Here is a 16,473-nt window from a genome sequence, read left to right as displayed (position 1 = left end):
TCCGAGACCCTTGTTTCTTGTAGGCTCAGTTTTACTGTCTTATCTGCAGTTGGCTAGTTCCTGTGGCAGAAGAGGCAACATCTGCTTCCTAGGCCCTCTGGGCAGAAGTATGCAGTGGTGTCTCCTCCTGATCTGGGCCCAGGGGCTGAGGCAGGCTCCCCTCACCTCAGGTAAGGCCTGAAACCCAGCAGAGCAGTGGGGAGGGAATACGAGGCTGAGCTTGGTATGGAGACTGGGTGCTTATGCAGGGAAGACTCCAAATGCATGCCACGGCAGCTTAAGGGAAAGAAATGCAGTTTTTAGAGTCCTGTGTACTCTCACATAAGAAAGGACAATCTCTGAGAGTGAGATGTGGCTCTGTTTTTGGTGGCAGATGAAGGACTTTGTAGACTCTTGGGATTGGGGAAGCCTGACTGGCTAGCACAAGAAAGGGGCAGGGGAAGAAGAAGGGCTGGGCAGGAAGCATTGCCAGTTTGCTTTTAGAAGCTCATTCCTGCTCCAGTTTCTTTTCTGTTGCCTTTGAGGAACTTTCTAGGAAAACACTGTAAGTTCTCTGCAAATTGAAAATGTTTTTCACAGATTCCAGAGATTCTACCACTAGAGGCCGATTTTTTGTTAAATTTATTTCTTCTCTATTAAAAATCTGAGTCAACTATTTCTGAGGGAGGGGAACACAAATATTTTAAAACCGTGGTATCAACTAGTTATGATGTTGCTTTCTGAGCTGTGTGAGGCTGGAGATGTGCCCAGGGTTGCTGGGGAGAGGCTGAGTGCTCAGAGGGAGGTTATGCCTGGGAGAACACGGTTTCCTGCTAAGCTTCCTTTTCTGTTGGATTTCTTAGCTTTCCTGAAGGTTTTTCCAGGCACCCCAAATGACAATCAACCAAACAGCAAGGTTTTATTTCAAAGGATAATGCATCCAGCACAGAACTAGGCTGCAGAAAGACACATAAAAACAAAACAAAATAAAACAAAAACAGAAGAGGCAGTGTCGGCTGACAGGGGTTTATGTTCTAAGCAGGTAGATTAAATAAGCCTATGAAAATAACAAGCCAGCCATGAAGCTACATGGCAGAATATGCTGAGAGGGCAACATGCTAAGTTGTGTAGTCATAAGCCGGGCATTTAGTAAGGTGCTAATTATACAATACAGGCAGTGAGTATGAAGGGGAAAGGGAGATGGAGATGGGCTGGGGTCTTCTAGGAGGCAGGGAGGGAGTGCAGCCTTGACAAGCCTTCCTGTGGGTGGGGCGTAAAGAGGGGCAGAGGTAATCTCTGGAAGCACAGGGCAGTGGGCGGGGAGGAGATGGGCTGGGCTGGGCTGGAGTAGAGAAGTTTGGAGAAGGCCAAGAAGACTGGAAGGAGAACCTGATGGAGACCGGGAGCCTTGAATAACAGGCTTGGAGAGGAGTGTCTCTTGAAATGGAAGAAATGGGAAATAATGACAGTCTATATGTGGAGCAACAGGATGGACTAGAGAAACTGTCATTTCAAGACCCAGCTGTGGCCTCAAAGCCCCTTAGAGTTTTTCTAGGAAGGCTGAAGGCTAGCTGCTGACCCAGGACTCACATGTGCTTTGTCCTCTTCCCTAGGAATGATGACAGGCGCCATAGTAACAATGGGGAACATTTCTGCAGAGAAAAGTGGCTCTGTCATCTTACAATGTCACTTCTCCTCCACCACGGCACAAGTGACCCAGGTCAACTGGAAGCAGCAGGACCAGCTTCTAGCCATTTGCGATGCTGACTTGGGGTGGCACATCTTCCCAGCCTTTAAGGATCGAGTGGCCCCAGGCCCCGGCCTGGGCCTCACCCTCCAGTCGCTGACCATGAACGATACCGGGGAGTATTTCTGCATCTATCACACCTACCCTGATGGGACTTACACTGGGAGACTCTTCCTGGAGGTCCAAGAAAGCTCAGGTATTCCTGCTGGAGCAAGTTGGTGGATAAACCTCTCCCTCTAGTGTAGAAAATGCAATCCCGAAACACTGAGAAGCAGGGCTTCTCAATTCAGGATCACATTTGAATCACCTAAAGAGATTTTAAATCATACTGATGCTAAGACCCCACCCAGACCAGTTCAATCAGAATCCCTAATGGCAGAGCTAAGAAGAGGTAGGTTCTAAAAGCATTTCCAGGTAATTCTAATGGGCAGCCAATACTGAGAACCACTGTTCTTACGTAAGAAGCACATCTTACCTATATTTCCTAGGAAGACCGTTGATGAGGTCATATGCAAAAGTTCCCACTTATTGATTTAGTATCATTTGTGCAAATTAGAATGAACCTCTAAATGTATAAAGATTAGAGCTGGTTAAAAACAAAGCACAGCCAGTGCTAAGTTTAATTTTCCAATAATTTACATTTGTGTGGTATTTCCAAGTTTCCAAAATGCCTTCATATTCATTATCCACCTGCACACTTAAACCAATTCCCAGAGGTTAGAAAAGGATTCTTATCCTCTCTGTGAGACAGTATAGCACCATGGATAAAAGCTCAGACTCTGACACCAGACAGGCTGGATGCAAATCCTGGCTCTGCCGTTGCCCTCAGACAGGATTTCTTAGCTTCTGTGTATCAGTTTTCTCATCTATGAAATGAGGATGAATGTAAGATCTTATATGATACTAATGTAGGATCGAATTCCTGACTACAAGAAAATGTCCTTAGAACAATGCCTGGAACGTGGTCAGTGCTATGTAAGTGTTAACTATTAATATGATTCCCATTTGTTTGATGCAGGCAGAAGCTGGGGCTTGGAGTTGCTCAGAGTGGTAGGGCTGATTTTAACACATGATTTTATTCTACTAAACTGCGCCCTCAGAACTCCTATTTACTGCTGATGTTGGAAATTAAGTCATATGATTTGCAAAATATGTGTAAACTGAGAAGATAAAAGGTTACCTTAAAGTTTCCTTTCAAATGTTACGTCTTAGCTGGTTTGCACTCTCTGGGGTTGACTATCGTTGTTGACCCCATGAAATCTGGGTAAATTATGTACTTTTTCTCAATCTTCTTGTTGACAAAATGTGGTGAATACTTTCATGAGTGTTACAAGCAAGGTCTTACAGCAGTGCTAGACATGTAATACGCTTAACTTAAGAAGGGCCAGTTTTTATGCTATTTATTGGTTCGTGGTTAGAAGAGGCCTGGGACAGTAAGCAGGGCAGGGGACCTGGATTCATGCAAAGTAACCAAGTGATGACCTTGACCATTCTGGGCTCTTTACCCCAGTGTCATATGCCAGAGGACCCATTGCCAGACAGCAGGACCAGGAAAAGGGAGGGAGGTCGGGCAGAAGGCCCCTATGGGGAGGTGGTCCCAGCAACTGAAGACCAGATGGGAGCTATGTCTTGTTGCTAATGTCCCCGCCAGGCCATTCATGGATCATTGCTACTTGACATGCACACTCCTCCCCAAGGCCACAGTGGCACGGCTATTTCCCAGCATGAACCTGGGGAAATGAAGGTGGAGATTTCTTCTCTGTGGCTCATGAACCCCTGGGGAGAGAGATCAGAAGATGCTCTACTGGAAACCCCTGCGCAGCCTCCCCACAAAGCCTGTATGTTTCCACCCCTTTGCCATGGCAGACTCCAGGGAACACCATTGGTCCCTTGGCACTTCCCTCTTGTTTCCCCAGCAGTCAGTTGTTTCTGTGGAATGCTAACTCTCCTTAATTACTTGTATTAGCACCAACCCTGCCTTCTTTTTGAACCTGATCTCAAACCTTAGTCCAAGTCCCTATCCTAATACTATCTATCTGTAATATTTAAGCTATTTCTAATCTTTTTTTTTTTTTTTTTTTTTTCTCTAAAGTTAACGTGGTTAATAGGTAGAAGGTTTAAGTAACCTTTATACAGAGTCCGCCCCTTCCCCACCCTGCACGTAGTGACGTCACGCTTACTCAGGACTGCTTCTGTTTCAAAGATCTTGACATCTTTGTTCTATGACCATAACTGTGAATGGAGACATTGGTGCTTTTATTTCAAACCAAAAATTTTGAACGAAATTGATATTCCTAATATCCCAAATTCCACGCTGGTCCTAATTGTATCTCTAACGTACCCTTAAATCCAACCAAACTCATTATATTAATCTTCCCTAAACCTCAACATGCTTTTAGCCCCATCTTATCTTCATCTATCCCCAAGGTATAAGAGAATTTAGGCCTAATCCTGGCTCCAATCTGGCTCTGCCCCCAAACTGATCATACATCCTTTCCTGGTTTTATGGATAGCCCTCTGCAGCTATCCCTGCAGTGTGTCCTCCATTGACCCCTTTGCCTTCCATCTGCCCTCTTTCCTCCGGAGCTAACTGTATGGCTGTGGCTGACCGGGAGCCATCCTGGCCTGCTGTGACTGAGCCCCTCGAGGCAGGAGGAAACGTTGTGGGGAATTTGAATTCTGCAGGCACCACCCTTGTCTTATTATGGATTGGATTCCTAAGCCACTTTTTAGCAACCCAAACCCTTAGTTAGAGGGACAAGGTGTCAGAATTCTGCTGCCCCCTTTTCCTTTCAAGACTCTCCTGGATACCTGAGTCCTGCCTGAGTTCCTGGGGGAGCCGGGAAACTCACCTGCAGCACAGTGTGCATAAGGTGATGGTGTTCTTCTTCTCACACTCTTCCTGGGTCAGATCCTACTCATCTCCTCAAAACTCCCCTCCTGCATCTTCTTCCTTCCACTTACATGTTCTCTCTTAATGAAATTCAGTAGTTCATGATTTCACGTATGCCACAAGTATTTACTGAGCATTCACTATGTGCCAGATGCTGAGAAAACAGTGAAGGATAAGACTCCAGAGTCTCATACCCCAGAGGGTTTCACAGCCTAGCTGGAAATAAGTGTTACAGGCTTAAGGTAAAAGGTTACAAGTTTTTTCACTTTTGTAATTTAATATTAACTTTAATTTTGATTTAAATATTTTTATTGATATGATTTTATATTTGAAGTTTAATAAAAGAAAATATTCACATTCTGAGTTTTTTTCTGGACATATTATTTGTTTCATTTCATGATTACCGAAAATGATTTTGTCATAGAGAGGAAAGGAGTGTTAAAACGACCTGCTCTGGTGTCAAATATGCAAGGTACACCACTGCTCAAAAGATCAGTCATTGATTTCATGATGGGCCAGATGGATACTCTGCTCAAGTGTTGGGCTTAAAGGCTCCAGTCCTGTGATTACACAAGGGGCCTGGCCAATCCCCACCTCTCTGCCATGAAGCTCAGGCTGCCCTGGGGAAATCAGCTTCACTTCTGGCTTCTGCCACTCACCTCTGTTTTGTTCTCCCTCTAGTGGCTGAGCACAGTGCCAGGTTCCAGGTTCTATTGCTTGGAGCCACAGCCGCGACGTTGGTGGTCATCTGCACAGCAGTCATCGGGGTGGTCGTGTTGGCTGGAAAGGTAATGGCTCTGGCTGCACATCTCAGCCATGGGCGCCCCTACCCCTGCCACCCTGGTCCTTTCAGGTTCTCTTTCTGCCCAGCAAGATACCCAGATGTGATCTTCCCCAGTGCCCTCTGCCATTTTCCTGGCACTTGTTCTGCCTGTTAGTGCAGTGATTTATGCTCTCCCCTGTTTCTCTCAAAGGGTGGGAGCCCCTGGACAGCTGGACCTGTTTCCTACCCATGTTGCTGTCGTCCGTAACTCCTGGTTTCTGCCTATCCGTTAAGCCACTGCTCTGAGAGCTTAATTTATCTACTATGATTTTGATGCATTGTGGGCATCTGTATCTGCTAGAGCTTTCTGCACATTAGCTTTTTTGATTTTTACAACTCTTTGGTAGTGCTAGGCTACCCAGCATGTCTGTAGAATGAGAAAGAAACACTCCAAAAATGTAGGTTTAGGCCAGGGGCTGCAGCTCACATCTGTAATTCCATCAATTCCAGAGACTGTGGCAGGAGGATCACTTGAGTCTAGGAGTTCAAGGCTGCAGTGAGCCATGACTGCACTCCAGCCTGGGCAACAGAGCAAGACTCCATCTCTAAAAAAAAAAAAATTGGTGGTAAAATGTGCATTGCAAGAGCAGCAGGTTGTAAATCCTCTGTTACTTTAGCTTAAGAGCTTATATGGTTGAAAGAGTAATGAACAGGGAATTGAAAGATTTAGTTTCTAGTTTTGGCACTGAATGTATGCTTTTAGGAAAGTTACTTAATCTTTCAAGGTCTTCATTTCCGGATTTGTCTTGGTCTATTTTCTGCTACTGTAACAGAATACAATATATTGAGAAATTTATAAAGAAAACAAGTTTATTTGGCTCGTGGTTCTGGAGGCTGAGAAGTCCAGAGCATGGTGGATTTGGCAAGGTTCATCCTGTGGCAGAAGGCATCATGCAATGAGTGAGTGCATGTGAGAGACTGCGAGAGAAATGGGGCCAAACTCATCCTTTTAATTAGGAACTTACTCCCATGATACCTAACCCACTCCTGAGATAATGACGTTAATCCCTTCCTGAGGGCAGATCCCTCATGGTCTAATCACCTCTTAAAAGCATTACCACTTAATACTATTACAATGGTAATTAAGTTTCCAACACGAGGATTTTTGGGGGACACATTAGAACCATAGCTGTATTATCATTTTGCTTGCTCTATATCATAGAGTTGTGATGAACAAGTGGCATATTTCATGTAAAATATTTATAAATAATGAATTACATCAGTGAAATTTGTGTATAAATCAGAATTTATATCAGTGAAATCAGCTGCTGGTATTCATCAGGAGGAGTGAAAGAGTTTCCACCTCTAGTTTTGTCTGATCTCTTGGGTCCTTTAAGTCAGCTCAGCCCAGGTCACCTTAATTCAAGTCAGCACATAAACATTTTGGGAAACACAGGAAGTTTATAATTTCTACCTTTATCCTAGACCCTCCTCCCGAGATCCTAACCCACTTTCCCTCCAACTCTAATTCCACTCAAGTAACAACTCAATTCTGCAGCCTGGTTGAACGGCAGTAGCTGAGATGTGGCTGGTGCTGTTGGGAAAGCCAATAACCTATAATGTTTTCATTTAGGTGTTGGCTGTCACAGTAGACATAACGGGGAAATGAACCCTCTAGGGGAAGGTGAGGACCAGAGAAATCACTGAATAGAGGGGAGAGGTGAAGAAGATGAAAATTGATCTCTGAGCTGGGAAGGGAGCTGCTATGGTGGTTGGTGAACAAAATCTCTGCTGTCAGCCGTGTCCTGATGGTCTGGAATAAAAGAATCAAAGGTTCTTTAGAAGGAGCTGAAAAATTTTTCCTGTTAAGGATTCAAAACAAGTTAATTTTCATTCTGGGCACTTGGACTAACTTTGGTCATCTGGAGGGTTGAGAAAGAGAAGAAGGTGAAGAGAGGGAGCCAGTAGCTATGAAGTCCTGTTTCTCCCCTTCTAGAGTGTTTGATCCCTGCCCTCTCTGACATTTCCACTGCTTCCTGTGTAGCTGGAGTCCTCTCTGCTTCTTCCCTGTACTTGGGGTATAGCTACCAGTCTTCTCTCTCTCTCTCTCCTTGCTCAAAACGTTTTATACTTGCATTATTCAGAGTTCCAGCAGGGAACACATATAGTACTCTGAAACTGGGTTGTTTGAAGACAGTTTAATAATAGGATTTCCAAAAGTCTGGTAGGATGTAAGGACACCATAAGGAGGAGTAGCAAGGTGTTGTAACCGTTTCTAGTTCTTCAAAGGGGCATGGAGGGGATAATTACTGGGGCCTGGAAGGAGAGAGTTATGTGGAGAGAGTTATGTGGACGGGCCTCCTTCAGAAGTGCTGTAGTATTTGCTAGAGGGTCACAACCAGTCCAAGGCCACCCTGCAGAGAGAACAAAGGGAACTACATACCCTCATCTCATTCCTTTCTCTATTCCCCTACTGTTGCTCTGCATTGGCTGAACTCAAACTAAGGTGGGAAGACAAGGTAACTCATTGATGTAGTACATATGGTACAGTCTTCACAGGGCACAGAATAGGGTGAAGAAGGTTCATGAGTAGAGCCAAGGGGCAAATGGACGGGATCCATACCAGCAGTGTTCATACTCCTGAAAGCTGGACAGAGGATCTTGACTTTCCATGGGGTTGGCTGGCCTCAGCCTTCTCTCATGTAGTCTTAATCTCTTTTGATGATGTAAGTAAGCGATACCCTTGTTGGCTCTCCAGCTACCTTTCTTCTGGGTACACCATGCTCTGTTAACCATTTTGACATCCCCATGGATCAAGCTTTCTTGGTTCCCATTGCAGTAATTACATCCATTTTGTTTCTTAAGTACTGCTATCTGTCCTGTACTATTTTGAGATCTCCTCGTCTTCATTGCTACTAGGGATTCAGTTCTGTAAAAGCATCTCCTACTTTCGCCCTAGCTTATTAGAGGAGAAATGCCACCAAACTTCTCAATGATGCTGGAACTCCCCTCACTAGCACATTCCTTTTCAGCTTAGTAAAAGGAACATCCTTTTCCTGCTGCTTTTTTTCCCCTCATTCTCTGGATCTTCCCTAGAAAACCCAACAAAATTAGCTATTGGGTATTTGAAGTTATTCGGTACAGGGATTGGCAAAGTTTCTCTGTGAAGGGACAGATAGTATGTCTTTTGGGTTTGTAGGTCATGTGGTCTCTGTTGCAACAATTCATCTCTGCCATACTAATGTGAAGGTGTTGTAGATTATATATAAATGAATGAATATATGGCTCTGTCCAATAAACCTTTATTTATAAACATTAAAATGTTAATTTCACATAATTTTTATGTGTAATAAAATATTACTTTTTCATTCTATAAGCTTTTTTAATTTTTATATTATTATTTTTTATTTCAACAGATTTTTGGGGAATGAATAAGTTCTCTAGTGGTGATTTCTGAGATTTTGGTGCACCCATCACCCGAACAGTGTACACTGTATCCAATGTGTAGTCCTTTATCACTCACCCCTCTCCCACTCTTTCCCCTGAGTCCCCAAAAGTCCATTGTATCATTCTATGGCTTTGCATCCTCATAGCTTAGCGCCCACTTATGAGTGAGAACTGAGTTACTTCACTTGTAATAGTTGTAATAGTGGTTTCCAATTCCATCCAGGCTGCTGGGAATGCCATTATTTTGTTTCTTTTCATGGCTGAGTAGTATTGCACTATATATATGTGTGTTTGTGTGTGTCAGGTAGAGGGATCTGAGCAGAAACTGTATATTAGTTAGGGGTCTCCAGAAAGACAGAACCCATAGGAGAGATAGATAGATGGATGGATAGATAGATAGAGAAGCAGGAATTTATATATATATGTGTGTGTGTGTGTATATATATATATATATTTATAGAGGAGAAATGCATATATTAGGTATTTATATATATAATATATATATTATATATGTATTACATATATATATTATATATACATATACAATATATATAATATATATACATATACATATAAATACCTATATATGTTCCACTATATATATATTCCACTATATATAGATAGATAGATACTTCTCCTCTATAAATATATATATATTTTTTATATATATTTTAGTGGAATACATATCTATATTGTGGAATATATATATATATATATAGTGAAATATATATATTTTTAGTGGAATACACACACACACACACACACACACACACACACATATGTATAGGCAAGTATCTTTTTCGTATAATGACTTATTTTCCTCTGGGTAGATACTCAGTAGTGCGATTTGGATCAAACGGTAGTTCTACTTTTAGTTCTTTAAGGAATCTCCACACTGTTTTCCACAGTGGTTGTACTAGTTTACATTTCCACCAGCAGTGTAAAAGAAAGTGTTCCCCTTTTAGCACATCCACGCCAACATCTATGATTTTTTAATTTTTTTGATTAAGGACATTCTTGCCAGAGTAAGGTGGTATTGCATTATGGTTTTGATTTATATTTCCCTGATGGTTAGTAATGTTGAGTGTTTTTTTTTTTTGTTTATATGCTTGTTGGCCATTTGTATATCCTCTTCTGAGAATTGTCTGCTTTTGTCCTTAGCCCACTTTTTGATGGGATCGTTTGTGTTTTTAGATGATTTATTTGAGCTCCTTGTAGATTCTGGATATTAGTCCTTAGTTGGATACATAGTTTGCAAATATTTTCTCCCACTCTGTGGGTTGTCTGTTTACTCTGCTGATTATTTCTTTTGCTGTGCATAAGATACCACTTTTTAAAAGTCTTTTTTTTTTTTAACACTTAAAATATAAAACCCATCTTTAGTTCATGGGCTGTACAAAAACCAGCAATGGGACATATTTGACTCAAGAAACTCAGTTTGTCAACTCCTGATTTAGTAGGTTTATTCTAGCATTCTCGCTTCTCCAAGCATCGTGTTTTCCTTTTCCATAGTTTGCCAAAGCAGTGTTGTCATCTCTATTAACAGCAGTATATCAGAATTATCTTCTGGGGCCCTTGTGAGGGTGTTAAATCTTGTGTGTTCCAATACTGACAGATTATCCCTCATCCAGTCTTATGTTCTAACCCCCACCACAATCCATCACCTTCAGAATTCATGCCTAGGCATCTTCTCTCGGTTCCTGCCAGTAGATGTTAGCCACGCCCCTTAGTATATAAGCTTTCTCTTTTCTTAGCAGACCCAGCACTTCCTCTGTTAGAGATTTTACCCTAATTATGGATCTGATGGCCAATAGGGGAGGCAAGGCAGGTCCCAGCAGGGATTCTCTTCCATCAAAGGGAAGTGGGCCACTTCTGCCACTCCAGATGGCATAAGAGAAGCAGGTGGTTCACAGCTCTCAAATGCATCTTTCCAGAGATCCTCGTTCCAAGTTTTCAGAGACTCCTCCTCTACTATCAAGATGCTAACTTTGGCATAGAAAATTTACATAGGGTTAGAATCCAGCCTTGTTTAAAGTTTGTCCATTTTACACTTAGCTTATATACCTGGTCTTCAGCTGCTGGAGAGATGTGTGTCTCTTAAATGCTGCCAAGGAGGAGCTGTAAGTCTCACACTTTGAGTTGCTGATAGAGCCGAGGCTGTCATTTTCTCTCTTCAGTCCATCGGTACAATTTGGCAAAAGTCACTTTTGAGTCCTAATAGTTACTATTTACTCCATATTATTTACCCAATTCCAGAGTTCTAACAGTTACTATTTACCCTATACATCTCAAATGTTAGAGTCATTGCACCAGCTCATAGTTCTCTTCCATCTGTGTCCATCTCATTTCACCACCAGCCATGGAGTTTGTGTTGCCACCTAGCAAGTTAGTGATCCCATTCCCCAATACTGTTCTTACAGGCTGCCTTCTAGGACTCTTCCCAGTAGCAACTGTTTTAGATCAGCTTCCTGGAAATAGAGCCTGACATGCAAATTCTGGTGAGATTGACATATTGGGATGGCTTTCAGATGAAAGGTAGTGAAAGAAGCAGTATTGGGAGGACCAATGGAGGAAAGCTCAGCACGGATGTGGTCTCAGCTGGATACTTGGCTGAAGCAAGAATTGTACAAAGAGTTGGTTGAACCTTCAGGCAGGGAGATGGCCTTTTGGAAATCCACCTAGGTCAGTACTATTTCTGGCTGCTTACCAGGGAAGGCCCAAAGAGCAATTCTCCAGAGAAGGGGCTGCTATTTGCTCACAGCCTATACTCCAGCATCTGGAAAATAATGGGAGTGCAGGTCAGGTAGAGGGATCTGAGAAGAAACTGTATATTAGTTAGGGGTCTCCAGAGAGACAGAATCCATAGGAGAGATAGATAGATGGATGGATAGATAGATAGATAAGCGGGAATTTCTTAGGGGAATTGGTTCATGTGACTGTAAAGGCTGAGGAGTCTTACCCCAGGCTGTCAGCAAGCTGGAGACCTCGGAATGCTGGTAACATGTCTAAGTTCAAGTCCAACAGCCTCAGAACCAGTGAGGCTGTTGGTACAATTCTCAGTCCAAAGCTAAAGGCCTGAAAACTCAGGGTGGGGGGCACTGGTGTAAATCCTGGAGTCCCAAAGCCATGGAGCCTGGGGTCCTGACGTCCAAGGACAGGAGGAGAAGAGTGCATCCCAATTCCAAAGAGAGAAAGACCAATTTTGCATCTCTTTTGTTTTGGGAAAGGCAAGCTCCCAGGTGACTGGATGGTGCCTGGCTACATTTAGGGTGGAGTTTACCCACTCACTTCACTCAGACTAAGACGCCAATCTCCTTTGGAGACACCCTCACAGACACACCCAAAATGGCATTACCAGCTGTCTCAGGTCCGTCAATCCAGTTAAGCTGATACCTAAAATTATCTATGACAGGTACCAACAGCATTCGCTACAGACCTTGAGAGCATAGAAATGGAAGAAATAATGCATAGATTGCATTATTTCAGAGCATGGTCTTTGGAATTAGACAGTTGTAGGTTTGGGTCCCAGCTCCACCACTTGAGTATCTACGCCACCTAACTTTGCTGACCCTCAGTTTCCTCTTCTGTAAAATGCTGACTATGATGGCATTACCTTCATAAGGTCATGAGAAAACTTCAGTGAAATAATAAGTCTTGTAAGGCACTTAGCATTTTTCCTGGCATGTAAACTGGAAAGGTGAGTGGGAACATCACAAGGGATGTTTTGGGGATCATCACAGTTTCTTGTGGGAAATGTAGTGAAAGTATGGATTTTCTTCCTAGAAGAATGTCCCTCTAGGCAACATTCTCTATGCAATTTACAAATTCCCTGAAATCCACCTGTGCATCTCAGGTTAAGCACCCTCCTATACACAGTGGGAGCCATTGAAGAGTTTTAGGCAGAAGTATGGACTGACCCAACTTTCATTTTTGAAAATCACTCTGCTGGTGACCATATGAAGTTGGGCTAGAAGTAAGAGGGAATCCAGAGACAGTGAGCATGAAGTCCAGGTGAGAGATAAGACATAGATATAGAGATGGAAAAGAGGGAGTAGATTTCAGAACCGCCTAGGATTAAAACTGGATGAGGTTTTATAGATAATTTGAGTTGAACATCAGCCTCCAGTTTTCTGATCAGCTGGTGCCATAAAACAGGGCAGTGAATATAAGGGCAGGTGTGGTTTGTTGGGGAGGGAATATGATGGTTTCTTTTGAGATAATTTGAGTCTGAGCTTGCTGTGGGTTGTCAGGTGATGATGCCCAGTGAACAGGTGGACACCTTGGTCTGCAGCTCAGGGCAGAAGCCTGGGCTAGTTTGGATAGAGATTTGGGCATCTTCAGAGGACAGATGGTAGTTGTAGATATAAGAAGGTAGATGCTCATGAAGTAACCAGAGGGCATGTTTACTGTGAGAGAAAGCAGAGGGCAGAACCATGGGGAACCCCATGGTTTGGGGAGATTTTGTGCAAAGAGAAAGGGGGCAGGCTTGGCTGAAGATGATAGTGGGGGTTCAAAGGAGGAGAAGAGAATCAGGAGAGAGTGATGCCATAGGAACCAGGGAAAGAGAGCATTTCAGAAAGGAAGAGGTCAACAGAGTCAAGTACAGTAAAGAGTAAAAGAAAATAGAGAATGGAAAGCTGCCCCACTAAGCTTAGTGAACAGGAAGTAGCAAGGTGTATGGCACATGGTGTATGTAGCAAGTGTAGTTTCCATGGAGTGGTTAGAATTGAAATCTAGCTGTATCGCGGTTGAGAAATTAAGGGCTAAGGAATTGGTGTTGGTAAGAACAAGTTTGCCCGTATGTATGTGGGTAAAAAGGAAGAGAGAGATCATGATAACTCTCAATATGTGTCATATTGGGGAGTAACATTTGAATAACATCCCCACATACTCACTTTGTAGTTTGCTTGTTTTTAGAAGAAATCTCTTAGAATCCATTCTGTGGAAAGCGGCCTCCGGAGGAAACCAGCTGGACAGGAGGAACGGAGTGTCAGTGCTCCCTCATCCCCAGAAAGCTGTGTCCAGGCAGAAGGTGCACCTGCTGGGCTCTGCGGAGAACAGGGGGGAGATGGCTGTGCTGAGCTGCATGACTACTTCAATGTCCTAAGTTACAGAAGCCTGGAGAGCTTCTTCACAGAGAATGGTTAGCAACCAGAGGCATCTTCTGGAAGACAAACTTTTATCTTTGCTATTATAGATGAATATATAAGTAGCTGTACTCTCCATCAGTGCTCTGTGTGTTCAGTTGAGTGAATAAATGTCATTCTCTTCTTCATCTTCATTTCCTTGGCCTTTTCATTCTATTCCATTCTGCATTATGACAGGCCTAGGGTGAGTAACTTGGACCTTGATCAAAAATGCAAAATTAAAAAATATCTTGACCTGGTTTTAAATCTGGCTGTTTGAGCAGATCCTCATAATGGCACCGGCCAGCATTTTGGGCTACAAGGTTTTGTGGTTGATGACGAGAATGGCATGACTGCAGAGCCATCGTCATCTCATTTTTTCACTCTCATTTTTGGTAACATTTACTCATTCAAAGGCATGTTATTAATAAGGCCTGGTATCAGTCTCTATGGGGAGATTTGAGAGTGACTAAATCTTGGTATCTGACCTCAAGAACTTACAGTTAAGTGGGGAGACAACGTTGTCCTGAAAAGGTGTTTTAGTAAGGGGAGAAGGAGACATCATGCAGGCCTTCAGGAAGAGATGATAGTTTGGGGTGAGGTAGTTGGCATAGGCTTATCTGTGCTGAAGTGGCCTGGGACCACCAAGGGGATAGTGAGGCTGGTCTGGGAGGAGCAGGAGTTTTATCTAGGGAACTTCATGGAGTTGAAAATCCCACAAAGAAGGCCCTGGCACCAAGGGAGCCAGCAAACTCCAGATTTTATTCTCTGGGCAGGCATTTCAAGTTTCCTTTTGCTGTGACGTACTCACCCCTTAGACGGCCTGACGCAGTGCTCTCTAGGTTCTTCCGCCCATGTGCACTGGGGAAGCCCCAGGAAACACACGTGCCCACGGAGGGCGACAAGTCTCAGCATTTGGGCCTTGATCTGCCTTTTCTGCATCAAGACACTGTTGAGCCTTTGAAAAAAGAACATTTCCCACTAAAAGGAAAATGCAGATTTTTAAAATAGGGGCTCTTCCTAAGGGAAAAAGGGGGCCTGGAGGTGATAGAGGGTTTAAAAAATAAACACCCTTAAACTAACTTCTTTGAACACTTTTATTTACTCCCTGACCTCTTTATGCTGGGGTTGGGGTAACTGACTGCTTATTTCTGTTTAACTGCATTCAGGCTGAATCTTAGAAGACTTTTATCCTTCCACTGTCTCTCTCAGAGGAATGAACAGGGAGGCTAGATTTACTTGTGACTGATTTTCTTTCATGGGCCCAGGAACCAAGAGAGAATGTGAAGCAAGGCTGGGTTTTGCCCATGGTTAAAATAAAGCATTGCTTCCTAAGAATAAAGGCCCTGCTTCCTAAGACATAGACTGGGGTTGACAATCATCTTAGTAACAAGACAATTCAACTCCTATTCTGCCTTGGATTTTGATTTTTATTTTTCTCACCTTTCTACCAAATGGGTTACATAGGAAGAAGGAACTGAAATCTGTCTGGAGCCCCAAGTCCTTTGGAAGAAAGATAGATGCATGTAAAAATGTTGTTGTTTGCTGTGACAGTTTACAAAGTCTTTCTTGCAAAATTAGCGCAAATCTGTTGGAAACAGAACACAATTCACAAATTGGAAGTGAACTAAAACGTAATGGTGAAAAGGGAGTAGTGTTTTGATTTGGAGGAGATGTATATTCAGCAAAGGTTGGACTGATATTTGGGTGTTATTTAACTTAATTATGGTAATTGGGAAACATTTATAAACACCATTGGGATGGTAATAAAATACAAAAGGGCCTATACATCTTAGAAATGGGTCAGGTTACTAAAATGGGATTCAATTTGAAAAAAAATTTTAAATAGAACTCACTGAACTAGATTCTTCTCTGAGAACCAGAGAAGGCCATCCCCACAGCCAGATTGCTGGAGACATGCGCTGTCCACCACGGAGCCACTTGCCACATGTGGCCATCAACCAGGTAAGATGAAGTTGGTCTGAATCAAGATGTGCTGTTATAATTGGTATAAGTGTAAAATCACACCAGACTTGGAGATTGAATATGAATAATAAGAATACTACTTCAGTAATTTTGGTATATTGATTGTCAAAAATGATAATATTTTGGCTATACTAGGTGAAATAAAATATATTAACATTAATTTCACATTTCTTTTTATCAGTTTAACATGGCTACTGAAAAGTCTAAAACTGCATATGTGGCTCTCATATTTCTTTTTTTTTTTTTTTTTTTTTGAGACGGAGTTTCGCTCTTGTTACCCAGGCTGGAGTGCAATGGCGCGATCTTGGCTCACCGCAACCTCCGCCTCCCAGGTTCAGGCAATTCTCCTGCCCCAGCCTCCTGAGTCGCTGGGATTACAGGCACGCACCACCATGCCCAGCTCATTTTTTGTATTTTTAGTAGAGACGGGGTTTCACCATGTTGACCAGGATGGTCTCGATCTCTTGACCTCGTGATCCACCCGCCTCGGCCTCCCACAGTGCTGGGATTACAGGCTTGAGCCACCGCGTGG

The 16,473-nt window shown here is 42.9% G+C and overlaps 1 protein-coding gene across 2 annotated transcripts; it reads left to right on the top strand.

The window, feature by feature from the left end:
* On the top strand, nt 1-14,110 carry TIGIT (T cell immunoreceptor with Ig and ITIM domains). 2 transcript variants are annotated; one of them, XM_032299010.1, is made up of 4 exons: nt 1-170; nt 1,593-1,922; nt 5,301-5,407; nt 13,750-14,110. In XM_032299010.1, exons 1-4 carry the CDS (start codon nt 110-112, stop codon nt 13,975-13,977), a joined length of 726 nt encoding a protein of 241 aa, XP_032154901.1. In that variant the 5' UTR covers nt 1-109; the 3' UTR covers nt 13,978-14,110. The 2 variants fall into 2 exon arrangements, with proteins under 2 accessions (XP_032154901.1, XP_032154900.1); XM_032299009.1 differs by having other exon boundaries at nt 3-170; nt 13,747-14,110.
* Nucleotides 14,111-16,473: the final 2,363 nt, after the last annotated feature.

This window comes from Sapajus apella, unplaced genomic scaffold (assembly GCF_009761245.1).
Source record: "Sapajus apella isolate SASKATOON/1434 unplaced genomic scaffold, GSC_monkey_1.0 scaffold40, whole genome shotgun sequence".
NCBI classification, from domain to species: Eukaryota; Metazoa; Chordata; class Mammalia; order Primates; family Cebidae; genus Sapajus; species Sapajus apella.
This window is presented reverse-complemented; position numbering and strand designations above follow the sequence as displayed.